Source organism: Callithrix jacchus, chromosome 6, assembly GCF_049354715.1.
Source record: "Callithrix jacchus isolate 240 chromosome 6, calJac240_pri, whole genome shotgun sequence".
Classification (NCBI taxonomy): Eukaryota; Metazoa; Chordata; class Mammalia; order Primates; family Cebidae; genus Callithrix; species Callithrix jacchus.
In genome coordinates, this window is record NC_133507.1 from 139,693,593 (window position 1) to 139,719,461 (window position 25,869).

At 53.7% G+C, this 25,869-nt stretch overlaps 1 protein-coding gene across 48 annotated transcripts in view; it reads right to left on the reverse strand.

Moving 5' to 3' along the window:
- The window catches only part of TNS1 (tensin 1), a 241,793-nt gene that overhangs the window by 93,347 nt on the left and 122,577 nt on the right, over positions 1 to 25,869 (reverse strand). For 35 of the 48 annotated variants that reach the window (XM_078328472.1, XM_078328470.1, XM_078328468.1 and 32 more), the window contains 7 exons: positions 15,112 to 15,153; positions 14,231 to 14,281; positions 8,356 to 8,405; positions 5,344 to 5,515; positions 2,646 to 2,696; positions 1,099 to 1,221; positions 672 to 736 (listed from right to left, as the gene is read on the reverse strand). In XM_078328472.1, coding sequence (XP_078184598.1) covers positions 672 to 736; positions 1,099 to 1,221; positions 2,646 to 2,696; positions 5,344 to 5,511 — 407 coding nt within the window. In that variant the 5' untranslated portion in view covers positions 5,512 to 5,515; positions 8,356 to 8,405; positions 14,231 to 14,281; positions 15,112 to 15,153. Of the gene's footprint in view, positions 1 to 671; positions 737 to 1,098; positions 1,222 to 2,645; positions 2,697 to 5,343; positions 5,516 to 8,355; positions 8,406 to 9,611; positions 9,955 to 13,193; positions 13,351 to 14,230; positions 14,282 to 15,111; positions 15,154 to 25,869 lie in introns of those variants that run through there. The other 13 variants (XM_078328462.1, XM_035305641.3, XM_078328448.1 and 10 more) reach the window with 3 other exon arrangements.

The window sequence follows — 25,869 nt, forward strand, 5'->3', positions numbered from 1 at the left end:
GCCCCACCAGACCCTTTAGTAGAGATGGAGTTTCACATGTTTGCCAGGCTGGTCTCGAACTCCTGACCTCAAGTGATCTGCCTGCCTCGACCTCTCAAAGTGCTAGGATTTTAGGTGTGAGCCACCGCGCCCGGCCATATTCCTTGTTGAATGAATAACAAAACAAAGGGGTGAATCCCTTTGCCTCCCTGCAAAGCAGGCTCAGAAAGGGAGTCGGTGACTGGATGATCTTTATTCTTGTTCCAAACACCTAGGTAGGAAGAGGGGCCTGCTGTCCAGAGGCAGAGGAATGGATGACATAACCTGTAATTGTTCTGCCAGCCCAGCTCTGATTTGACATTTCTTTCTGACTCCCTTCCTGCTGGCCCAGGGAAAAAGAAGACTATTTGGCAAGGAAAAGTGGCTCTGAGGAACTGGCTGCACGGGGTGCTCATGACAGGGCCTGCCTCCCAAGGCTGCCCACCAGAACCCCAGATAGAGAAGTGGACTCTCCTCCCTCCCATCCTCTGTCCACAGGTCCTCCTCCGAGCTGGGGGCCCCTGCACCTGTCCTCTTTCGTTCCTTCTGTGCTTATCTCCTCACTCCAGCGAACAGAGAGGCTGTGGGTGGATGAGAGGAGGGGGGTCACACTGTCAATGTTCAGGGGATGGGAGGTTCCAGGCCCCTCTTACCTGGCAGAAATGTTGCTGTAGTGCATGTAAGCCGCTATGACAACTCCTATCCTGCCTCGGTTTCCCTGAAAGAGCCCCAAAACACAAAAGCATTTATTTCCAAAGCCAGTCCTGCTGCACCGGAGCTTATCTAGAAGCCTTTGTGGAAAGGTGTCAGGGCTGGAGAGAGGGATGTGGATTTAAGGAAAACCATAAAGAGGAAGGGGCCCCAGGGGAGGGAAGCAGGTGGGGGGCTGAGTCTCAAAAGAAACACAGCTGATCATCCATCATCCACTGCTGTGGACATAAGCTGATGTCCCCCACATTGCATGCTCACAAAATCCAAAGATACAGGCAGGTACACACAGTCATCCAAGGACACAGTCAGACACACACACGCACGTGCATGCACGCGCGCACACACACACACACACGCCACAGCTCTGACCTTGTTGTGAAGAACAATGACATTATGGGGGTCTGCATTGAGCCAGGTGTCCATGGCCTTACAGATGCTGCAGATCTTCTCCAGGGCTGGGGTGTGGAGGTCAGGCCAGCCAAATTCCAGTACCTGCAGCCCAAGTCATAAGTGAGAAGAGGGCAAAAGCCCTGTAGAGCCAACCAAGCCAGCAGGAGCCATACACACCGTGTGCCAGTCCTGGGCAGTGGCCCTTAGCTGCTAGTTCCTGCCAGGACTTGGTTCCTCCCTGTTCACTGGCCAGCGAGGAGGCAGGGGTGTGATGGGCAAAGGCCATACATGACCCAGTACTAGGGACCCTCGGCCCAGGTCTTGGCCCTGGCACTGAGTCACTGTGGGGCCTTAGGCTTCATGTCCTCTTCCAGCCTCAATTTCCCCATATGTGTGTTAAAAAGAAAAAAAAATAAAGGCTTAGAGCTGATGACCTCCAGGTCCCTGCCATAGGACTGACCTGCAATGTACTGGGGCCCCAAGCACTATCCTCAAGCTCTCCTCCCATGGACAACCCTGAGGCCTGGCTCAGGCTGTAGGAGGAAAAAGCAAAGGGCCGTCTGATATTCATGCCTCTTTTCTAGGCCCTGGACACACAAACTGTCTGCTTTTCAGGCCAGCCAAGAGCAGCCTTAAGGGTGCAAAGAGCAGACCTGGATAGCGGGCATCGAGCCTCTCGAAACCTTTCTAGACTCACCAAGTTTAAAGTAAAAGAGAACTCTGCAAGGGCTCATGGAGCACACCTCATCCAGCCAGGCTACTTTCAGAGGGCGCGCTGAGACCCAGAGAAGCATGTCACCCACCCAGGGCCACACAGCAGCAGGCACCAGACTCAGAGCCAGGAGCAAACGCCCATGGCAAAGCCCACACGCAGCCCCCGAGCAAACAGTAAAATGCGGCAGCAAGCCAGGCGCAGCAGTGCCTGCAATCCCAGCACTGTGGGAGGCTGAAATGGGCGGGTCACCTGAGGCCGGGAGTTTGAGACCAGCCTGGCCAACATGGCGAAATCCTGTCTTTACCAAAAATACAAAAATTAGCTGGGCGTGGTGGCGCATGCCTGTAGTCCCAGCTACTCGGAAGGCTGAGGCAGGAGAATCACTTGAACCCGGGAGGGGGAGGTTGCAGTGAGCTGAGATCATGCCACTGCACTCCAGCCTGGGTGACAGAGGGAGACTCCAGTTAAAAAAAAAAAAAAGCAGCAGCAGAAATGTCAAAAGCAGTGACACTCCACTGCTTTAAATCCAAAAACTAAACATCTCACAACTCCAGCCTCACCCATGAGATTCTGTGTACTCCCCGGTGGGCAGACCTGGGTGGAAAGTCACTGCCCCAAGCTTCGTGTTCTGTAATTTGCATTACGGAAACCATAAATAGATCATTTTCCATTTTCCAGATATAAGATGGCACTCTGAATAGGCTTTTCACACTGTCACAGCATTTTCCCCAAGATTCTTATGTGGAAACCCCAGGGAGGGAGTCCATCTGTCCTCCTTCTCCACCCCCACCCAAAACAGCCCCTGGCTCACCTTGGTGTGAAGCTTCGTGATGTCAGGTCTTCGCTCAGAGAGGTTGAACAGCTAGAAGGAGAGAAAGGAAGACAGCATGAGGAGGTGAGGGTGAGGAGGGTGGCAAGGGGAGAGAACCATGGCAAGGAAGCCTGCTGGTCCCAGGAAGGACTGTGGCATCATCGCCAGCTTCCTCTAAAGAGCCCACGACAGCACCCAGCAGAGTGCTGAAGTCCTCCCACAGCGAGGGTCCTGGCCACAAACCAGCCATGAGCTCCCTGGACCTCCTGTGCCTGCTCTCGCTCTCTCCCCTGATAGAAATTCTATCCATATGTGAACGTGCAGGTGAGTCCTGGCAGATGCACTGCCACCAAGAGGAACTCAACTGTAGGTCTTTGGGATGAAAAGGGAGAGAGAGAGATGAGGACACTCAGCCACCCTGCTTGTGAGCGGATGTCCCGAATAGAAGACGAGAAGGAATGGAACTGGTCTCTGGTCCCACTTGCCTCTCGCCACACTGAACGGAGATCCAGTGGTATGAGATGATAACAAGCTGGCAGTCTCTCGTTTCCACATCACACGTTGACTTTAGAACCTCATCCCATGAGGCTGCAACTTCTCTGTCACCAGACATCCTCCATCAGAAGGGCAAACCATCCTGGTGGACCCTATCAGCCCCTTGACAAGCCTCTTCCAGGACATGCCCTGCAATGCCTGACCACATTCCATGGAATTCCTCAGTCTCTGGAATTCCTGCCTCTACCTCCAAAGGGGGCATGCAGAACTTCCCACCTCCAACCCACTGCCTGGGAAACTCAAAGGCCACTGTGTTGTCGCCTGGGGAGAAAAGGGGGCAGCCCAGTCTGGAATAGGCAGGATAAAGAGAAGGGTAGCAGGGCACCAAGTCCCACAGAACCCTGGACTCCTGAAATCAGAAAGGATCTTAGATGGATTTTCACCCACTCTTACACTCTGTAAAGAAATACACTTTATTATGTTATGATGGCCGTCACTCAATGAATGTCCACTACCTGCCAGCCTGTGTTAAGGACTTTACATCTAACAGCTGGCTTAATTTTCTCAACAACCAAAAGAGGTAGGTCTTAGACCCACTTTACAGATGCAGAAGTTAGGGCTTAGTGAGGCCAAGATCACATAGTAAGAGCAGAGCCAGAATTTTAGCCCGGGACTTTCTGATGTTTCAAGCCAGACTTTTAACAATGCCCCAATGCAGCTAACAGATGGGTCTCTATAGTGGTTGAATAGTATCCTCAAAATGTCAGTCAGGTCTGCCCAGAACTTCAGAATGCAACCTTATTTGGAAATAGTGCTTTTGCCAACATAAGTAGTTAAGGATCTCAATATGAGATCAACGTGGATCTAGAGTGCCCTAAATCCAACCATTGATGTCCTTGTAGAAAGAGAAGACACAGAAGGAGACAATGAAGAAGGCCACGTGGAGATGGAGGTAGAGACTGGAGTGATGGTCTACAAGCCAAGGAATGCCACCAAAAGCTAGAAATAGGCAAGAAGGGATTCTCCCCAATGGGATTCAGAGAGAACACGGCCCCACCAACACCTTGATTTCAGATTTCCAGCCTCCAGAACTGTGAGAGAAAAAATTTCTGTTATTTTGAGACACTGGATTTGAGGTGCGGTCATCCCTTGGTGCCTATGGGGCATTTGGGTCTAGGACCCCTTCACCCCGCCATGGATAGTGGATACCCAAATCCATGGATGCTCAGGCCTCTTATATAAAATAGTGTACTATTCGCATGTAACTTATGCATATCCTTCTGTATACTTTAAATCATCTCTAGGTTACCTGTAATACCAAACACAATATAAATGCTATGCAACTGGTTGTTCTGCTATATTGTTTTTTATTGTTATTTACTGTTGGAGTTTTTTCTGAATATTTTCAACCCATGGTAGGTTGAATCCACAGAGGTGAAATGTGGATAGAAAGGGCTGCCTCATTTGTTACGCCGGCCCCTGGGAAATGAAGGCAGCCTCCTACTTCCCACCTCAAACACCCCGGGGGCAGCCACCTGAAGTTGTACAGATCAGACCCATGGGTCCAGTCCATAGGCACCTCCCTGTAGAATGGATCTGAGCCCTCCTCTGGGGCCAAGGACAGATCTACCTTTCTGCGTTAGTGGAGACCACCACCAGCACCTCTCTCCTATGTGTCAGGTAACTCCTCTGGGCCAGGCCAAGCCAGGTACCAGCAACCCAGGGTCCTTTAAGATGCATGTTGCCAAGACTCGGCCCTCAGACTTCTCAGAGGCACTGACCCTGTGCCAGCTCTGCCACATTCTGATCCTGCAACCTTAGGCAAACAGCCCCACCTCCCTGTGCTCCTGCAAGTGCCTGCTTGCTAGGGCTGCTGCAAAGGTGAAGTGTGTGGAAAGCAGTTGGAACAGGGCCTGGCTATCCGCAAGTGCCCGAACTCTTACTGTTACTGTCTTCTCCTGGCCAGCACACACAGAGATCCAGATGCTGCATTCCAGCTGCAGCACACTCCTTAGCATAGAGCTGGGCTGGAGAGTGACTGAAGACTTAGGCACGAGAGCTGCCTGGGGGAAAGGGCAGATCAACAAAGGGAAGAGGATGTGCTGGCACAGGGGCTGGTGGCAGGGACACCAGCCATGAAGAGGTGGCAAGTAGAGGGAAGCACAGAGGGCACTGGACAACAGGTGCGAGGCCCCATCCTCACCAGGTAGTTGCCTCCATGTTTGGACTTGAGCATCTGGGCCACCTCGCGGAGGTTGCTCCGGAAGTTCTCCTCATTGGCTGTGCTGGGGAAGGAGACAGCAATAATCCTCTCCGTGACGTACACCAGGTCCAGCTCACAGCTGTCCTCCATGGCCCGGCTCACACTCATGTTTCTAGGGAGACAGCAGGCAGCAGAAGGTCCAGATCAAAATCCAGCCCACAGGGAAGGCCCCAGATAGCTGTACCCCATACACACCCTGTGTGACCCCCATATGCAGCCCAGGGTGCTTAGCTGCTCTTTGGCCCAAGGCCAAGACCAGAGCTTCCTCTGGCAAGGCCAATGTGGGCTGCGTGGGCGTTCCAGTGAGAACAAGCTGGATAGGGCTGGCAAAGACCTCAGGTCATTTCAGTACCAAACTGTGATGACACCAATTCTTGGTTCCCATCCGTCCTTTGGGCACTGCCTTCAACCTATTACTCCAGAGCTCAGAGTCAGGGCCAGACTGGCCGAGGAACCCGGGAGCTCTGGCTCCCAACAAACTGTGGCTGCCTGGCCAGGCAGAAGTCTCCAGAAGAGCCCAGACCACTCTGGAAGAGGAAGGAGAGCCTGCGCTGGGCGCTCTCCAGCCCTAGAAAAGAGCCTTCCACTGCCCGCCCCTTGCTCTTGAGCAATGGAGCTGTGGAGTGGACAGGAGACCTCTCAGAGGAAGGGGCAGCTCAGGTGACACGTTCAGCTGGGTTCTTGGTAAGCCAGACCACAGCACACATTCCAGCCCTCCCGGAGGCAGGCTGACTCCTGCCCTTTGTTCTCTGGCCTTCTACCCACCTCTGGCAGCTCCCACTGCCTGCCAGAGCTGATTCTTGGCAGCAGCGGCCTCCCTGATTTCTAAGGGCCCAGGAAACAAGAGGGCACTGAGCCCTTGCTGCTGTAGTGGCAGGCAGCCACCAGCACCACACATTTCCCGGAGAGGTAGGGAGGCCGCCAGGCTGGCCACCCCTCTCTACTGGGCATTGGGTGAGAAAAGGAAATGCTCACATCTTTATATCTCTCCCAACTTTTCTTCCAGAGGAAGGGTCCAGGATGCCCACTGGGGAAGCCCACCTCTAGCTTTTAGAAGCACCTCCTCCATCCCTCCAACTTCTTACCCCATCGCCAACCTCCTAATGACTCGCTTCCCCTCTATTGAATGCAGGCAACACTCACATTTCATTCTGCAAACTTTTCACCACAGTGGGATAAAGTGGAGAGTAGAGGGTAGCAGGAGGAATACCACCGGAGTATTTAAAAGTCATGAGAGGCCGGGCACAGTGGCTCATGCCTCTAATCCCAGCACTTTGGGAGGCTGAGATGGGTGGATCACCTGAGGTCAGGAGTTCAAGACCAGCCTGGACAACATGGTGAAACCCTGTCTCTACTAAAAATACAAAAATTAGCCTGGCATGGTGGTGTGTACCTGTAATTCCAGCAACTAGGGGGTGCTGAGGCAGGAGGATCACTTGAATCTGGGAGGCAGAGGTTGCAGTGAGCCGAGATCGTGCCACTGCACTCCAGCCTTGGCAACAGAGCAAGACTTTGACTCAAAAAAAAAAAAAGGGGGTGAGGGCTCTCTGGTACTAGAGAGAACAAGTCCCAGACACCTAGGAGCCATGAAGAATCCAGAGCTCCACAGGGTTCAATCCCAGCCCAGGTGGGGCAAGGAGATTGGGCAGCCAAGGGCAAGGCATCGCAGGACCTCTCTGGTGGAATGTCAGGGGCCCAAGTGGGATCAGGGACCAGCAGCCAGAGGTAAGGAGATTTTGACTCTGAGTCCCGGCCACTTCTTGTCACTGTGGGAAGCTTCTCATTGCAGCTGTGGGAGTGAAGTTCCTATTTCAAGCCATCTTCCTACCCAAAGACAGTTCAAGCCATCTGCCTACCCGAGGTCACTACCTTGTCCCAGAAGGCAGTAACCAGTCTGGGACAAGAAACCACATGCACACATACCTGCAAGCAAGTGGGTGTGAGGGCAGGGAGCTTCAGCTAACCTGCAGCATCCCTCCTTCCCGCCTTCCAAAACGCTTCTCTGTCTTGGCTTCAAGTAGGAAACTAGAATGTCAGAAAATCTCCCAAGCCAAGCTCCTATGATTTTGGCCTCTCCCTCAGCACAGGAGGGGGAACCAGAGGGGCCGTGCTGGTGAGGGCCAGGACTCAGACATGGACTATCCGGGGTACTGACCCACCCCTGTCCACAGGCTGGATCCGGGGAAGGACGCAAAGGCAGAACAGTGTCACCAACTGGACAGGCTATGCATCACACTCGGCACCCACCTGCCCAGGTCTAAAAGAACAAGGGGATTCTCTAAGGAGCCACCTCCAGTCTGGACAGCGAGCAGCCAGGCCAGAAACTGCCAGAGGCTTCAATCTATCCCAGGGCTTGCATTTACAATTGTCTCAGGAGCCTCAGTGGGTGAAGGTGAGGCAGAGAGGGAGGGGGCAAAACAAACTCTCCAGGTCGCCAAGACACAAAGTCCACTGTGCATCCTCTTTTGCCGGCCCCTGCCAGACCAGCCAGATAGGGAACTTTCCTTTCATAAATGACTCTGCCCAGTTAGAACCCCCTGTCTGCAGAGAGGAAGAGATCCAGCACAGGCCTCGATGCCCACCAGCCCTAAACACAAATCCAAGTGCTGCCTCTTGGTGGCTGTGTGACCTTTACAAGTCACCTCATCTCATAGAAACACAGCGTCTATCAAAGGGACTAAAATACATACCTTGCGGGGTTGTTGCAAGGACTAGATGAGCTCATGCAGGTAAATAAAGACTCAGCTCAAGGGCTGGCTAAGAGCTCAAAACACAGCTGTTGCCAAGGGCATCTGCATGCATCCTCTCTTGTGCCTTTCACATTTGCCCACGCTCCCCACCAGTGGCTTTATGGCTGCAGTCTGGGGGACCCAGAGGCAAGACTTGACAGGAGCACCCACAGTGATGCCCCTGCTTGCACCCCCACCCCCTGCCCCTGTGGGCCAGGCATACCTGATGGGTTGGAGAAGGGGCTGGATGCTCGGGGTGACCCTGGTGGAGCCCTGGGAAGGAGAGAAGAGAAGTAGCATTATGCAGGGGTGGGCAGGATGGTGGGAGGGGCACACCAGAGAGCTGTCCACGAGAGCAAACATGATCCTCTTCTCCTTTCTCTGCCAACATTCCAGCCCTGCCACCTTAACCCTTGCAAAAACACAGCCTGACTGAAGCCAAAGCCATCAACACCGATTCCACGTGAGGGTGCCTGCCTGTGTACCAGCCCCAGAGGGATGAAAGGAAGAAATCTCGAATGCTGAGTACACCCCACCAGGCTAGTGCCATCCTCACTGAGAGCACATTCGACAGTTACTGAATCAATGGAAACACATTTCACCTTGATTCACTCACCAACACAAGAGAAACCCCAAGAAGAGAATACGACCGCCACCATGAAAGAAACAGGAGGGATGAGAGTGATGGTGCCCCTCTGTCCTGCCATCATCACCCCACACTTCTCTGCTTGAAAGCAGTAACACCAAGTCATTCAATCGAGTTCAGAGACCAGTCGAGTTCAGGTTGGTCATGCAGGAACCAAGATGAAGTCTAAGGCAGTGAGCCACACTCCTGAGGGCCCACTGCCCAGTGCCTGTGGACAGACAGTGGCCATCTCACCCACTCCCATTTTCACAGCTGTTGAGGGGTACAAATTTAAGCAAATTAACCCAAAACATCCTGGGTAAGCAGGATGGCATGGTGGGTGTGAGAGCCAGGGTGGGAGCCCCACAGACCACAGAGTTTGGGTTCCAGCATCTTGCTGGGCAGCCTTACCAGTTCCTTAACCCCTCTGGGCCTCTTGTAACATCACATGTAAATGGGGATAACCTTCAGGCTGACAGGAGGATCCAAAGGAGTTATGCATATAAGGCACTGCGCATCAAGCCTGGCATTCACCAGGTTACACCTGTTGTTTTTGTTGTTACTTTTGTATCAAGAAAAATGAAAAGGGTAGTTACAACCAAACATTCACCTCTATAGAGAATCTACACCCTACATCGCCTCTACCTCCAGCAGCCACCCATCCTTGCAGCCATCTCATAGGACACAGAATCAGGATGCCCAGCTTCTAGATTCTCAGACCTCCTGAGCCCATCGACACCTTCCAAACACCCATATGCCTCTCAGAAAATGGTCTTTTCCTGCAGCCTCTTCTTGGAGGAGACAGGACCACAATCTTACAAGAAAGGAAGAGACTGAGGCACAGAATAACTCACCCTCAAGTCCCTGGGAAGTTGATGGGCAGGCAGGATTCACACTCCAACCTGGGGTTTGAGGGTCTCTAAGAAGAGGAGCCTCTGCAGCCCTTTCCTGGCCCTGCAGGGCCTAACAGGCAGGATAGGTGGACTCCAAGGCCCAGTTTGCAGCTGAGCCCCAAGTTAGAGCAGCTCTGCTAAGATGGGAGTCCTCCATCCAGCCATCCGAGAGAAGGCTCTGTCCAGAGACCACTCTGTCCCATCTGTTCCAGCTGCCTCGGAGCACTGAGCAGCCCCGCAGCAGTGAAGAAGGGAAGAGCCAAGTGGGGCTACGGGGGAAGTTTCTTAGTCTTGCAGCTCTTCTGGCCCTAAGGACTCCAGTTTGCATGAGTCAGGCTTGGGGAGGGGTTGGGGGGATTAGAGAGGGGTGGAGCTGGGGTGGAGGGAGTCAAGGAGTGATTGTGTTTGGTTTTCAAGACCCAAACCAGGCTGTTCCAAAACTACCCTCCCAGAGGAACACAGAAACCCAACACCTCATCCGTCTCCATCCCGTTGGTCACTAATGAGGAGTCCCTGAATCTCCCCAGGCCCGAGGCCCTGCTCCAGGCCCCAGGGCCACCCTGCTGTAAATAGCCCCTCGGGTTTCATCTGTTGCTGATCTGTAGCCACTTTTGGAGGAAGCCACCACAGCTGCTTTGAACAACTGGAAGCCACAACGGTAGCCAAGGCGGGAGGTGTGGCCGGGAGCATAGGACCAGACCCAGGGAGCTGGAGAAAGACAATGGACCATATTGAGAAGGGCTTGGCAGGGGGAACTGGGGAACCAAGGGAGCTGGGAGCCTGCAAAGGTGCAGGGGTGAGTAGGACGACCAGGGCAGGAGACCTGGCTCCTGTTTCCCCACTGCCCTCTTCTAAACATTACAACACTCCACATTCCTCAGCCTCCCCACTCCAAAAAAGCCAGCGAAGATAAATAAAAACTTGGCCCAAACAGAGTCTGACCAGGCTGCCTCCAGAGGTGATAAGGCAAAGTCCAAGTCCGCTCCGCTTCACCGGGTGGGTCGGGAAGGGGAGGCATGGGGAGGAAGCCGTCCTGGACAGTGGCCCCCCTGCAGAGGATGCGGGATGAACAGCTGGGACTGTCATCCCCTGATGAATCACTGGGCTGTCCTCTCACTGATGGGGCTTCCTGTTTTCTGCAAAGTTTGGGGGCACGTGACCATTGCTGGCAGAGACCAGACATGAACGGTGACACGTCTGAGTGTTGGTGAACACCGACAGACAGAACTCAGAGAACAACAAATGGGCTGGGGTGGGGGGGCAGGGGGTGTGTCAGCAAACACACCCTACTGCTCCAAAAACACAGGTGACCTCACCCGAGGCTAGAGATGGGTGCCTCTGGAAGCATGCCTCATCACGTAGGCTTTTTACAAGTAGGGTGGGAGTAAGTCAAGGCACCCGGTCATCCCTGGGCCTCCAATCTTCACGCTCATTCTCTCATTCAGCAAACACTCACCCAGTGCCACCAGCTGTGTGCCTGGCCATGATCTAGACACCAGAGGACAAAGGAAGCAAAGTCCTGACCTCAGAGAGCTTATATTCTATGGACAATGATACTCGTCAACAGACCCAGTGCGAGGAGTAGAGGTTCATCTACTCATCTGTAAAACGGGCACAGCACAGTGCCCACATCATCTTCTGCTTACTCCACAGAGCCCCTAGGGAAATGACTACAGGACCTGACAAACTTTATTTTAAAAAGAAAAATAAGCTCTCTGCCTGCCTGTTATCCTATTCTTTCCTCTCTGGGGATCACAAAGCGCTTTACCCACATTGCTTTGAACTTCTTCCTAGCTCCTCTCAAGACATAGATCTATTATAGAACTTTTCCTCCAACTCTCTAAACACCAAACAGAACTCTCCCCTGTCCTCACCTCCAAAACACAGCCCTTCCTTTGCTGAAAGGGCACCATGAAAGGAGATTCCACAGCCTCCCAAAAACAATGTCTTACTGTTCACACTGTCAGGAAGTTCCTCCTGGTATCTAACCCTCATTCTTCCTGCTGCAGATTCAGTCAACTCTTTTTGCCTTGGTCCTCAATGCAGGCAAGAGCTAATCACCACTCAAACACTACTGGATGGCTCAAGGTCTATGACCCCAGGTTCTGTGTTCTACTGACTTCTTCCCTGCCATTAGGCAAGAAGCAGGAACCCCCAGCCTGGGTGGGGTTGGTTTGAAGCAATGCCTCTGTGGGAAGAGCCCTGCCTTCCTTTGAGGCTCACAGACCAAACATAACAGCTCAGGACCAAAAGAAAAGCTGTTTCCTGAACCCAGGTCCCCAGAGGGGTACAGTTGGGAGGAGGGTCGGTAAGTGAACACCAGGGGCCTCTTCAGGCAGCCAGAGATTGGTGACCAACCGACGTCAGAGGCCCAGCCCCATTCCTACATCTCCTCTGGGGGCTGCCACCAACCCCCACATAGCACCCCCTTCAGCCACACCCCTTCCCCTCTCCTTCCTGCCCACTAGCCTGGATTTTTCCAAAACAAAGTACGACACAAAGTACGACTGTCCACAAACTCCACTACACACCGACTCGCCAGGAGGAAAACAGCCATTCCTGCCTGTGAGTCCCGGGCCACGGGCCAGAGACAGCAAGGCAGCTCGACAAACAGGCACATTATTGCAACAGCAGGTCCTCCTCCCCCGGAGTGGACAGCAGGAGAGTCCCCCGGCTGGGCAGGGACTGCTTCAATGACCCTGGGGTCAACCCAACCTGAGACAGGTGACAAGAGCCTGAAAAATTAGGTTTTCTCGCCTCTTTTGCAGTCCACAGGCCGTTCCGAAAGCTGCTCATTTGCTTACCTTTCCAAAGCTCATCTTGTCCCTCCTCCCATATCCAGATAAGACTGCACCCTTACCCGCCCTGACACACAGGCACACACAGACACATCCATCCCAGATCACCAACACTTTCTTCTAAAAAAATGCAAGAGAGCCTTAGTCACAACTAAACAGCCACCTCTTTCTTCCCTAGGTGAGCAGACCAAGGTCGTGCACACTATTACAATCAAAAGTTCTTCTTGATATCTGACTTCACTCTCTCTTCCTGTAGCTGCAGTTGACGGGATCCATCTGATGGTCCAGGCTGGGGATGTGGGGACAGCAGCTCCAGGATTTGGCTCCTGAGTGTGCCCAGACCATTGGTTAGAAGGCCTGGTTCACACACCATCACCTTGTCCCCTCGCTGAAGGTTAGGGCAGCAGTCCCAGGAAGGGATGGAGTGGCATTCATCAAGTCATTCAGCAATGCCAAGCCTGTTGCCTGACCTATAACGCGGACTCAGCCTCTGCCATACAGGGTTGTCATGAGGCTCTCAAAACACAGCTCCCAGTCCTTAGTCAAAATAACAGTAATAAGAATGGCTCACATTCATTGAGCATGTATGATGCATTTTGACTACATCAAGCTAGTACATCCTTGGTAGTAGGTACACACAAAAAAATTAGGTTCCCCCTGCATCTCAGCCCCAGAAACATCACAAACCTGGACAAGGGCCTCTCCCCAGTATGAGTATCCCATGCCCAGAGGAAGTCACGCATACCTTGAGCAGAGCCTTCCCCACTAATTTGAGAGGCATGCTCCCCGCTCCTCCTGGAGGGGCCCCAGGCAGCCCTAGGGACGCTGCCGCTTTGTGGGGCTGGACGTGGAGGGCTGCCTCAGGGCAATGTGGCAGTGGCAGTGGGCTCACCGCAGGAGTCAGGCTGCCTACACGAGCTGCCCTCCTGCTCCCCCCGCACTCCCTCCAGAGCCCTTCCCTCTGTGGGTCAGGCAGCTGTCAGATGATAGGGCCTCGTGCCATCAACATCTACCCCTGTGCCAACCACCAAAACCACTCCCTGTTCCTCTGCAGCCCAGGGTGGGTGAGGATGGAGGGGCCAGCACAGGAGGCGCTGTCAGAGAGGGGCAGGGAAGAAAGGAGAAAGCCCCACTGTGCTGGGGGTCTGTCCCTGGGGTGTGGAAACAAGCCCAACCCCAAACGGGGCTCAAGGCATGTGCCCTTCTGTGGGGTCCTTCCATTTCAGCCATCTGCCCCTTCTCCTCTCCCCAAAATGCGAGACAGGAGGAGCCCAGGGGGACCAACAGACGCATCTCCCAGCCTCCTCCTACTAAACCAGCAGCATCTAAGCCACACAGTGGAGCTCGCCATTTTCTCAAACTGCTGTTTCCAGGGAAGCAGACTCTACCACCTCCCCAAGGACTAAGACCCCCCACGAGTCAGGGCTCCTTCTTGGCCTCAGCCCTCAGTCCCCCTCCCTGTGGTTTTGCACATTTCCCCTTGCTTCCATGGCTGCTCACCACACACCAGGCTCCCGTAGCATGCCCTCTCTCCTCCTGCCTGCCCTGGGCACCAAGGCCCGGCACAGCCATAGAGGAATGGACTCCGGATCCCACTTAGACAGAGGCCACAGCCAAGGTTGAGGCCTAGTCCATAAGGAAACAAGCCTTCCCACAATCTCAGCCTCCCTTCTAGAGAGGGGTAAGGGAAGTCCACAAAACAAGGCATTATCCTCCTCCCACCCCATTCCCCCTGGCCACCAGGGGCCCAGCCCCATCCTTCTTTTCCCCAGCCACACTCACGTTGTCCTCGAGGCTTTTCCGTGTGTTTCCACCCCGGGAGGTTCCTTCTCCCTGCAGACAGAGAAAAGGCAGTCAGAGAGGGGAGGCAAGAAAAGTAATCAAAATGCACCCCAGTCTTCCACCTGCTGGGTTTGTCAGGTGTGGCAAATGAGGAGGCTGGGAGGGGGCCTGGGAAAGAACTGTGGTGTTTGTTTCACATTTATTTGCCCATATCAAGGCCCCTCAGAGTTAGCCAAACCCTCTCGTTTACAACTCACAATCACTCCTGTGGGAGATACTATTATTCCCATTTTGCAGATAAGAATACTGAGGCACAGACAGCCCCATGCCTTGTCCACAGTCACATAATTAGAGCCTTAACAGAGTCAAGATTTGAACTGAAGTCCTTCATCTCCAAGCCCATGATTTCATGCCAGCATCGCCGTGAGATCTCTCAGAAGCTAACCTCAGTCTCCCCAGTGCAAAACCAACCTTCTTTCCTCCCTTCATCTTCCACACAGCCTTGAGGTAACTGTCCGTCTCAGCTAGATCCGAAAGACCTGTTTGGAAAGCTCTGCCTGGCTTTCTCGCATTCTGCATATTTCATAAGGAAGCCCACATTTAACCATGGGCTGCTCCCTCTCAGCTCCCACCCCGCCTCTCCCTCTCTGCCTGCCCAGTTCCCTAGCAGCCCATTTCCAAACACACAGGGATGATCAGATGCCCTCCTCCCAGCGTCAGCAGCCACCCCACCACTTCCCCCTAAGTTCCCCAAATCTACTCTGGAAGCATTTTCCCAGCCACATCTGTCCACTCTCCCCCAAACCCACTCTCCACTTCCGGCCTTCTCACTCCTGCCCACGCTGTCCTGGCTCCCCCCACTGCCACCTGCCATCACTCACCGTGTCCACTACATTCTTTGGTGCATTCTCAGTGGTGATGGGCTGTGGACAGAAAGACAAACAGTATGAGGCCTCAGGGCAGACATCCCAGGATGGGCTCTCTCCTCATGGCTGGTGGCCCCGATGGGCAGAATGCCTCTGAGACAGGGACTGAAGACTCAGGCATAATCTGGCTGGCCCCAAGCACAGGGGGAATGGTTTGACATTTGGAAAGCCATCCTAATACTGCTAGAACCATCCAGTTCTACAAAGTTTCACCGAAGACCCGTGCTCAGTGCCCAGCACCAGACCTCTGGTTCATACAGTGCTGACACCCTCAGATTGGAGGGGTCAGTGACCTGCAATGTCTCATTTAGTCTCAAGAATCCAGGGAGGTAAGTACCATTATTACCTTTAGCCCCACTCTATAGATAAGAAAGTTAAATGAGCCAAAATCATCAACTCTAATAGAGATGGCAGGATTTGAACCCCATCTTGGGGCTCCACGTGAAATCCCAACAGCCTGAAATGTGCAGCCAGCCAGTATCATTACTTCGGTGAGCTTTCAGACCACCCACCATGGGGCCTCACAAACCTCAATTTCCAAGCACCAAGGCTCTCCTCCATCAGCCCCGGCTCCTAGACCCTTCTTGCCTATTCCCACATCCAGGTCTTTACTTGTGGAATGCCTTCCCCTCTTTCCTACATAGAGGGCTCTCTTCCTCCAGGAAGCCCTCCCTGGTCACCTCAGCAAGTGGGGATCTCTTTCCCACCTCTGAACTCCAATCACCTCCCTGTCTGGTCCTTAGTGTATGAATAATCTCATCACGGAAATACATGACTTGATGGTTTTATTTGTGATTCTTATTCCACCTTCATCCAAAATAGATTCAAAGCAACATTTTGACCAATTCATTTGGAAGCTCCCTCCTGCCCAGGCGCATGATGTATGCATAGTGGGCCATAAGTCAACACCTGTCGGCTGATCCCATCCCTTATCCTGGCACCCTCCTTTCTTCACCCAGACCAACAGAAGGGCTTCCAGCTAAAGGTGGTCTGATTTCTCCCCGTAGCAAGAATAGAAACTTCCTATGCCAGGCCCACCTCCTGAACAGAACCTAGGGCTCCATTGCCAACTCAGTGATGTGGTTATGGGGCCCTCAGATTGGATGGAAAGGCCTGAGCACAACTGGAAAGGTTCTGAAGCAAACCTTGGTGAGAACAAGTGTAACCCAGGTTTAAGACCATGTGTCTTGACATAGGAGGCGCCTGCTCCAACCCCATCCCTGAGACCTGAGGGATGAGCTGCTCATGTCTAAAGGCAGGCAAATGGACAGAATGACCTCGGAAAGGTTCCAGCATCAGGGAGGCAGAGTGGGCCAAGATGGGCATGGAGGAAGAGACAGGGTTGGCGGAGGTATCAGTGCTGTCTCCAGAAATGGCCCAGATGTGCTCGTCTACCCCTACTGCCTGGAAGACAGGCAGCTGAGGCCGAAACTCCTCTCCAGGGGATGAAACTTCCTGAGCAGTTCAGGGCCAAGGTAGCTGGGGACAGTAGAGGGACGATGGGGTCCAGGCACAGGGGTCTTGGGGACAGGGGCCAACCTGTCCCACACATCTCCTCCACTCTCCTCCCTGATGAAAGGTACACCCCCTCTCTCCACCTGGAGTCTCAGGATGGCTCTGGAGGAGGAGTAAAGATGCCAAGTTCTGCCCTCTCTCAACTCAGTCCTAACCCTAACCCACTAACCCCCTAACCCACTCAAGAGTAAGCCTGAGCTCTCAGAACTGCCTGCTAGTCAGGACCAGGTGCTCCCCTCAGCCTCCAACAACCCAGCCCCACCCATCCCTCAACCAGGGTGTCAGCCCACCAGGGCCCTCTCCACCCCTCAGCCTTTCCCTTCTCCAGGGGCTCTGACATTTCCACATGGAGACCCGAGGTCGGGCAGAACAGCCCAGCTGCCTCCTCTCAGAGCTGCTCTGGTCTCCTGTGGGAAGGAAGGGAACTCTCAGAAGGCAGATCACAGCAGAATTGAGAAGCAAACAAAAATCTCCCAACTCCAATGCCCTCACTCCTGACCTGTCCACTACCCAGTCTCCTAGAATGTACAGACGTAGAGTGAGGTGGATAAGCTACACATGATGCACCTGCCCAGGCCCATTCAGCGCCCAGAAGAGCATCTCTTCCTCCTCTGGGTAAAGTCTCCTAATAGGCCTCAACCTTCAGCAGACCATGAGCCCAGGGGTCTCAAACTTGAACGTGCATAGCACCACCTGGAGGGCTGTTGACCACCTGGGACCCCCAGCCACCCCCCTACACACACACACGGTTAGAGCTACGGTGGGACCCAAGAACGAACCTGCATTTCTACCAGGTTTCCAGGCATCTACCATCCTCCCAGATGATTCTCTGAAAACAACCAGCCTGAGCTAGCAGCCCCCTTGCCTCCAAGCAGGACAACTCAGAATTGGCCTGGGAGCAGGAGGCAGGGTTTAGACCTGCTGCTCCCGAAAAGGCCTTGGCGGCAGACTGCCCGAGTCCACATTCCAGTTCTCACTGCTGCTACCTAACTATGCAACCTCAAGCAGGTCACCTTGTCCTTCCTGCTCTGCAACAGGCCGGCACAGGGTTATTTTGTGGGGATCAAATGCAACAAAGCACATAAAGCATTTAGAAGAGTGCAAGACACACAGGAAACCCTCAGGACTTGTCAGCTCTCACTATGATGTATCGTCTCCACCCTCGGGTCAGCGCCTGCATATCCCCAACGCCCAGGCCCTCTCCAGCCCACGCTGCCTTGCCGTGACCCTCCTGCCCCACCCCTCCTGGGTCTGGCATAGTGCAGACAAGGGAGCTGGTGTCAATATTAGAAACGACAGGCCTCAGCAGTGCAAGAGAAACTTTCTCCTTCTGCCAGTGATCATCTGAGCACCATCCCCTTTGCCCCCACCCCTTCCCCATGCCAGCTGGAGGCCAGCCACAGGGCAATGCTTGCCAGAGATCAGATGCCTTCAGCTTACTGGTTGAGATGCTTTCTGAGAAGCTAAAAATTTCCAAACCCCCACCCCCCACATCATCTAAACACTTGAATTGTCCTGCAGTGTTTGCAAACACAGCCCAGCATGTGTGCTGCCTGTCCCTCCTCCACCTTCCAGTGCAACTCTCCCAGAATTCAAGTCTTATTTCTCTGTTTCCCAACCACTGCCAGCCCTGGGGGGTACCGGGAATGAAAAAGGCAAGGGACTGGTAAGAGGAGGGCAGGGTACCCTGTCCTGCAGGGAGCCTGCAGCCAGTGGGAAGCCCTACCATTGACACTGCCTAGTGAGTACAGCTGGCTCTCCCGGGACCCTCTGGTTTCAAAGCCTGTGATCTTCATCTTCACTTCATTCCTGGCCAGGATATTTCTACACCTGCCCACCCCCACCCCCCGCACACACACACCATCCTCATATGCCACTCCTAGGGACATCAGCTCTGAGAGGGACTTAAGACATCATCTCCTCCATCCCCACTTCACACATGGGGAAACTGAGGTGCAGGCAGGTCTGACCAGCCTAGCTTTTCATGGTGAGGTTGGTGGGATGGCCAGATCCGGCTCCCAGGTTTGCAAAGCCCATTGCCAGGCTCATGTCGCTGCCCTCACCTTTGGCCCCCAGCCACCCTGCTGGCAGGGTGAGCTGGTGCCTCCCTGCAGGCTCTTCTTCCTCCTCAAGTTAGCTGCAGAGGGATGAATTGGGTGGAGCCCAAACACATACAGACCCCTCTGTCCGATTCCACCCACTGCCCAGTCCCAGGACAAAGCCTGGAGCTTAAGATCCCCAGGCTTTCCAGAGTGAGGGCAGCTGACTCACTGTCCCACTGGGGTCTTCCAGATTGCCCCAGGAGGGACAACTCAGAATCCAGCTTGGAAGCAGGTGGCAGGGTTTGAATCTATTGCTACCTGAAATCAAGCCCTGCTCTTAGCAGGGGCCCTCTGCTATAGAGTCCCAAACCCAACAGTTAGAGCAAAGCGAAGTAGAGACTAGAGCAAAGCCCGCAGGGTGCAACAGTTAGAGCAAAGCGAAGTGGAGACTAGAGCAAAGCCCGCAGGGTGCAACAGTTAGAGCAAAGCGAAGTGGAGACTAGAGCAAAGCCCGCAGGGTGCAACAGTTAGAGCAAAGCGAAGTGGAGACTATAGCAAAGCCCGCAGGGTGCAACAGTTAGAGCAAAGCGAAGTGGAGACTCGAGCAAAGCCCGCAGGGTACAACATTTCAGAAGGCATCACTGTCAGGTCCTGTGAGTGCACTTGCATAATCCTGAGGAATCTGATTCCAAGATTGGACTCCTCAGATCTTGCACCCTAGAGGCCTCACTTGCCTGCCCTGGCCCTGGTCCTGGTCCTGAGATGGCTTTTGACAAACTTAGTGCGAGAACTACAACTATTTATTCAGTGCTGGCAATGCCTGGAGCCCAGTCCTGGGCGCTTTGCTTTGCTGATCACCAGTCCATATAACCACCCTGGGAGGTAAAAGTTACTGCAGGTACAGTTTAGGAAACTGAGGGCCTAGGAGATTTAGTAACTCGCCCATGGTTACACAGCCCGTCTGTAGGAGAGCCACAGTTTGAGCCTTGCTCCTCACTTCCCCTCGTGCCATCTCTCCTCTCCCTGGCAATGATCTCCAGGCACTGCCTCTGATAACTGCCTTCCTGTGGGGAATAAGTAAAGACTGGTTGTAGCAGGCCCTCTGCCCAGGTCCTCAGTAGGAAGACACTTCTTAACCACACTTCCACAGAAAGAATAGGAACTGGGCTGCAGTAGGAAAGACTGAGATCAGACAACAGAGAGAACTTCCTGAATTCGAGGGGTCAGGAACTACCGGGTGGATAAGGGAAGCTGCATATCCTTTCCTCAGTTTTTTTCCAAAAAAAGGCACACATGCCCTCTCCACACATGCCTTTACCCTCCTCCACTGTGTGGGCCTGAGGAGGGGCCTTTCTGCTGGAAGGAGGGGCCTTTCTGCTGGAAGGTTGGGGGGTGTCTGCCCTAACTGCCTGGAGGCTTACGCAGGAGGACACTGTCTTTGGCCTGCAAGGAGGGTGGACTGGGAAAAATGTATCTCTGAGCTGCTGTTTTGAAGGAAGGAAACAAGGTGGGGGGAGGTTCCCAAGCCTGAGCCCAGGGCTGAGGGGAAGGGGACTGGGGAGGGGCGTTCATAGAACGCAGACAGCCTCCGGAGGAACATTCCGTCCAGAAATTCCTCACACCCTGCCCCTTTCCACCCTCCAACTATCCCCACTCTTGCCCCCTGGGAGGCCTGGAATCTGGGCAGTTTGGGGGCCAAAAAGACCCCATGACATCACAGCTACTGCCATGGGCAATGAACTGTGAGGTCACCGCCACACTGCCTGTCCAGAGGGGAAGGAGCTGGGAGTCCGCAGGGAGGGCTAGTGTGGGCTGGAATGGCCTCAGACCCAGGACCCAGAGAAAGTTATTCCAGGCTCACGGGTTCCAAAAATAGAATCATAAGCAGATGCAGGGAGGGGGCGAACCAAAGGGAGGGCAGGGAAGCAGCGTTTGTTTATGGGACACTTGGAGCATGGCAGGGCCGTGAGATGGCACGTTAGAGGCATGGCCCCATTTAATCGACCCCACAAAGCCCTGTGAGAGCCCTCTATCAATGGCATAATCACAAAAACAAGGCAGTGGCAGAAGTAAGCAGAGGGAGAGGGCGCTTTCTCTGTGCCTCGTGCCTCCCCTCCCTTCACTGTTACAAGCAAGGACTCTAGAAGGAGCACTTTGAACACCTTTCTGCAAATGAGGAGACGGAGTTTCCAGGAAGGGTGGCGGCTCAGTGTGAGATCAGGTCTGTCTGAGACCTCTGAGGTCTGTGCCCCCCAGAGCCCCATGCTCTCTGCTTGCTTAGTCTTGAGGAAGTGGGAGCCAATAGGTGAGAGCTAGAGAAAGAGCACTGAGCAGACAGGGCTGGCAGGGGGACGCTGGCACCAGGGCCTGGGACCCTGAAGTACATCTGCTCAGTTGCTCCAGGGGCCACATCCTCTCCCAGCAGGCCCAGGCTACCAGATGAAAAAGAACAGGCTCCATGTGATTAAAGGGAAAATTATGTCTGATTTCCCAAAAGGGGAGGGGCCTGGCCAGACCACACCTATCCTCAGCCCTTCTCCCAGTTCACCCCAAGGGGGCCAACACCCAAATCCTGGCTCAGGCCGTGCAACTGTGGACACCCCCACTGCAGCTGGCTTGCACAGGTTGGGATATTTCGGGTTCCCTCTTGCCATGTCCTTCACTGGATGTGGCTCTCCTCCCCGACTTGGCCAGCATACTGGAAGGCTGTGCCCTTCCTCCACGCCCCTCCAGCCACCCTTGCCTACAGCCTTGAAGCCACACTGAGCATCCGTACCAGCCCTGTCTGGTCGACCCTGCCCTCCCTGGCAGTCCCTCCCTGCCAAGCCACCCTGAAACTGGTAGCAGACTCCCAGCTCTAACACCCTCCTTTGAGTCACTTCCCCATTCAGGGACCTGGGATAGCCCTTAGTGCTGAGCACATCAAGTTCAAGTCCCCAATGTGGTTTGTGGGCTCCTCCAATATCTGGCCCCTTCTCTCTCCAGACACACCTGCTTGCTCTCTCTTCTCCAGTGTGCAGCCTCTGTCCACAGCTGCTCAGGCCCACCAGGCCTGCCACGCTCATCCCTGCCCCCATTCCTGCACCACGCCGCTCCCACCACCAGCCCCAGGCAGGGCCACCAAGGGTTGTTTGGGCCCTGGTGACACAAGATTGTCAGGTTCTCTCTTCCCCCCAGCAAGAGAAACTTTCTCAAAACATTTACACTGGATTGCCTGGCCCTCTCTCAGACTCAGCAATTGGTACCAAGGTCTTACACCCTCTCTGTCTCAGCCCTGCTACCTTCCAAAACACCCTCCCTCCTTCCCTCCTCGCTTCTGTTTGCTCCAGTCTTAAACTAGGCTTGAACAGAAGTCAGGATTCCCCAACCACCACAGCACAAGCAAATCACTTCCTCCCGTGAACACCAAGGCTACCACCTCTGGTCAGAACCCCAGACTAAGGCACTATTTCCATAGTGTGGTTCTCTCTCTCCCACTGAGCAGAGGATTCCCTGAGGGCAGGACCCTTCACCCAACTTGGGTCTCTCCCAGTGGGGGTTAGAGGGGAGGTGTTTGGCACATTCAGGGATGCCTTGACCTCTGTGGATCGTGTCACTTTGTAGCCCAGCCGAATGGCAGGACCTCAGTCAGTGAGCCTGAGGACTTCTGCCCGGCAGCTCCCGGGGAGGGAATCTTCCTTCGGCATGGTGCCTTATACCTGATAGATGAAAATGGATTACAGCAATGGAACGCCAGCCCCCATCAGCCCCAGGGAGCTGTTTTAGGTAGTAAATGCTCTTCTTTAAGGAGCTCTTTGAACCCCTTTTGGCAAATGAGGAGACTGAGTTTCTTCCTCTTTCTGACAGCCTCTACCTACCAAGTTCTACTTTCCAGAACAATGGAAAATGAATCCATTTGTCTTTCAACATATTCTCACTCCCCTTCCGCACCCATCCCATGTCTTCCCTCTCTAGGCTAAGCAGCCCTAGGGGTCGCACAAGTTGGGGTTTTCAACCTCCCTCCCCATGCTTGGCATCCTCTTGGGAATGCAGTGCTCAGACTTTGCCCCTCCCCTTTGAAAATCGACCATTTTTTTCAGGATTTCCCAAGGATGGCCACCCATAGCATGCCCAGTGGCCAGAGTGTAGGCTGGCTGAAGTGACTGTCCGTCACCTTTGAGGGAGCGAGCCCGCACGCTGAGGTTCCGTGCTCCACTCACTTTCTCTGCTCCCAGTTAACATCACACCCTTCTGCTTCCATGAGGCTGCACAGTGCCTTCTGGCCTCAGATCTGACACTGGAACACCCTCAGAAAGTCACTTAAGAAGATCAGGGCCTGTTTCCTTATCTGCAAAAGAACGGGATGGGACTGAAGTCCTCTCCACCCTGCGGCACCAGGTCTGCTCCACACCCATCTGTCTTTCAGAAGCCCCGATAACTGAGACAGAAAAGAACTCGCAGCCGCAGCAGGCAGAACAGCGCCTGGCACTGAGGGGTCCTAAGCCTGGGGGTAGGTGCTCGAGAGATATGTGTTGGTAGGATGGCTGGATGGTTACATGGATGGACAGACCCTCCCCCAAATCCCAAGCCTACCAGCAAACACAAGCTAGCTGTCTAGAAGGAGGGGACCAGGAGAAATCCATCACCCGGCAACATCAGGTACTTACATCAGGAGCAAGCACCAAGGGCAGCCTGGGGAGAAACGCAGACCAAGAATCCACCCCTGACCCAGCCTCACCACGGCAAGCTGTGTGACCGTGAGTGAGCAAGTCAGCTAGTTTGCTCCACTGCACAGTTTGTCCCTCCCGTCTTCCCAGGATGGGCTTGGGCCTGCCAGGATTCCAAACAAGTCACCGTGGGCTTCCAATGGCCCCATATCATGGAAAGGACTTTGAAAATGGGAAGTGTTATGCAAGTGACAGTGACAGCAGTCATTATCAGTGCTGAGGAGGGTGAACTCTGGTGCCAGACCACCGTGTCAGAATCCCACCTTCCCCTCTGAATAGCTCTGTGGCCTTCAGCTTCAGTTCTTCGTCTGTGACATTGGAATCATCCCAGCACCTCCCTCACTGCACTGTCATCAGGATTAAATCAGTTTATTTTTGTAAAGTTTTTAGAATGAAGCTCGGCAGATATGAAGTTCCATTAAAGGGTTAAATTCTCACTGCAGCTGTTATTAGTAATATGGGTGAAACCAGCCTCCTTGGGCTCCCATGGTGTCCCTCCGCAATCCAAGCACGATTTCATGCTGGGCACTTCCCATTCCCCCATTCACCTCTTCTCCTCCAGACTCCCCATCCCAAACTACAGACCTCCAAGTCACTCTGTAGGGAGGTTCTAAGCCCCTGTGTTGCAGCTGCCCCAGTGTGAGGAGAAACAGTTTGCACGCCATTCCTCCCCCAGTCCAGGTCTCCTGCACACAGAAGGCCTGACATCTGCCAACCTTGGTGGCCACCACATTTGGCAGTCACCCTTGAAAAATTCCTTTGACTCTTATTTTTCAGAAGTCGAGAAAAGCTGCTTCAGCTCTTTCCAAGGATCAGGAGCATGCGTGGCAAACAAGCCCTCTCACCTCTCCATCCTGGTCCACCCTCACAGGAGGGTGGTGACCCTAGGACCCTTCTACCCAAGGTCTTGGGCAACATCTGTTGAGTAAGATGGAAACATAGTTGAAGATTAAGCCACTTTGCCCTGGCTGGCCTGGGTGCAGCCTGGGAAATGTGTTTGGCTGGCAGGGCCTGAAGCTGGGCAGAAATTCTGTGTCTGGGAAGAGGGATCCTAATCCCAGGGGTTAGAATTTAAGCAAGATCAGTGAAAGGCCAGAGGGAGAGCTGGAGCTAAACTGAGACATGAAGAAGACATGACACACAGAAGGACAGATCCACTGTGAGGGACAGGAACAGGCACGGAGGCTGGAGAACAGCCTACAAGGGCTGAAGGGCAGGCAGCAAACGGAAAAGGAAGGAAAAATAAAAACCCGCCCTTTCCTCCCTCTTGTGAACCTGTTCAAAGCACTTGCCTCGCCCGCCCGTGAGGAAACAGGTGCTGCGCGCTCTCAGGGAAGCCAAACTTTCTCCTGGTTTCCCCTGGGCCACTTTCCCACTCCCCAGGGACAGTAGCAGAGTTTCCAGCTAAAAGCAGCTGCCACCCTCCCTCATGGACCCCCCACCCTTTGAACTCGACAGCCCCACCCACTAGCCATAGTAGTCCTGTTTACTGAGAACCTAATCTAGCAGACATTGGGCTGAATGCCTTCCTTCCAGCCATTCGAGAAACACATATAGAGTACCTACTGTATGCAAGGCAGTGGGGACACAGCACCAAACCAAACAGATAAAAATCCCTTGTCCTAACAGAGTTTACCTACTGGTGTGGGCAAAGCCCCTCAAGCAAGACAAATAAGTAAAATGCATAGTGTATCAAGAGTGGTGCGTGCTGGGGGCAATGGAAGCATGGAAGGGGGACTGGTGCTGGGGACAGAGAAATACTGACACTTGAGTGAAGACTCGAGGTTCAGCTGGACACAGTGGCTCATGCCTGTAAACCCAGCACTTTGAGAAGCCAAGGCAGGAGGATCATTTGAGGTCGGAAGTTCGAGATCAGCCCAGCCAACATAATGAAACCCCATCTCCACTAAGAATACAAAAATTAGCAGGGCATGGTGGTGTGTGCCTTTAGTCTCAGCTACTAGGGAGGCAGATGCAGGAGAATCGCTTGAACTCGGGAGGCAGAGGTTGCAGTGAGCCAAGATCGCACCACTGCACTCCAGCCAAAAAAAGATGTGAGACTGGGGGAAAAGCCTTGTGTGTATCTGTGGGAAGAGTATTCCAGGCAAGGGGAACAGCGATTGCAAAGGCCTGGAGGCATTGTGTATGCTCAAGGACCAGCAGGAAAGGCCAGGCAGCAGAAACAGAGTGAGTGAGGTGCTAAGGAGATGAGGGGAAAGAGGAAAATGACAAGAGAGAGGTGAACGAAAAGAAGCCGAGGCGAGAGAGGAACCACCTGGGCTTTTGCTCCAGGGAGGTGGGCCAGCATTGAAGGGCTTTGAAAACAGATGCATTAAATGGATGAATGTGCTCACTTTGGTCTTTTGGCAGCCTTACAGTATAGGTACCATCACTAACTCCCATGATGAAGAAGAGAAATAGAGGTCCAGGGAGGTTAGCAATGTCAGGAT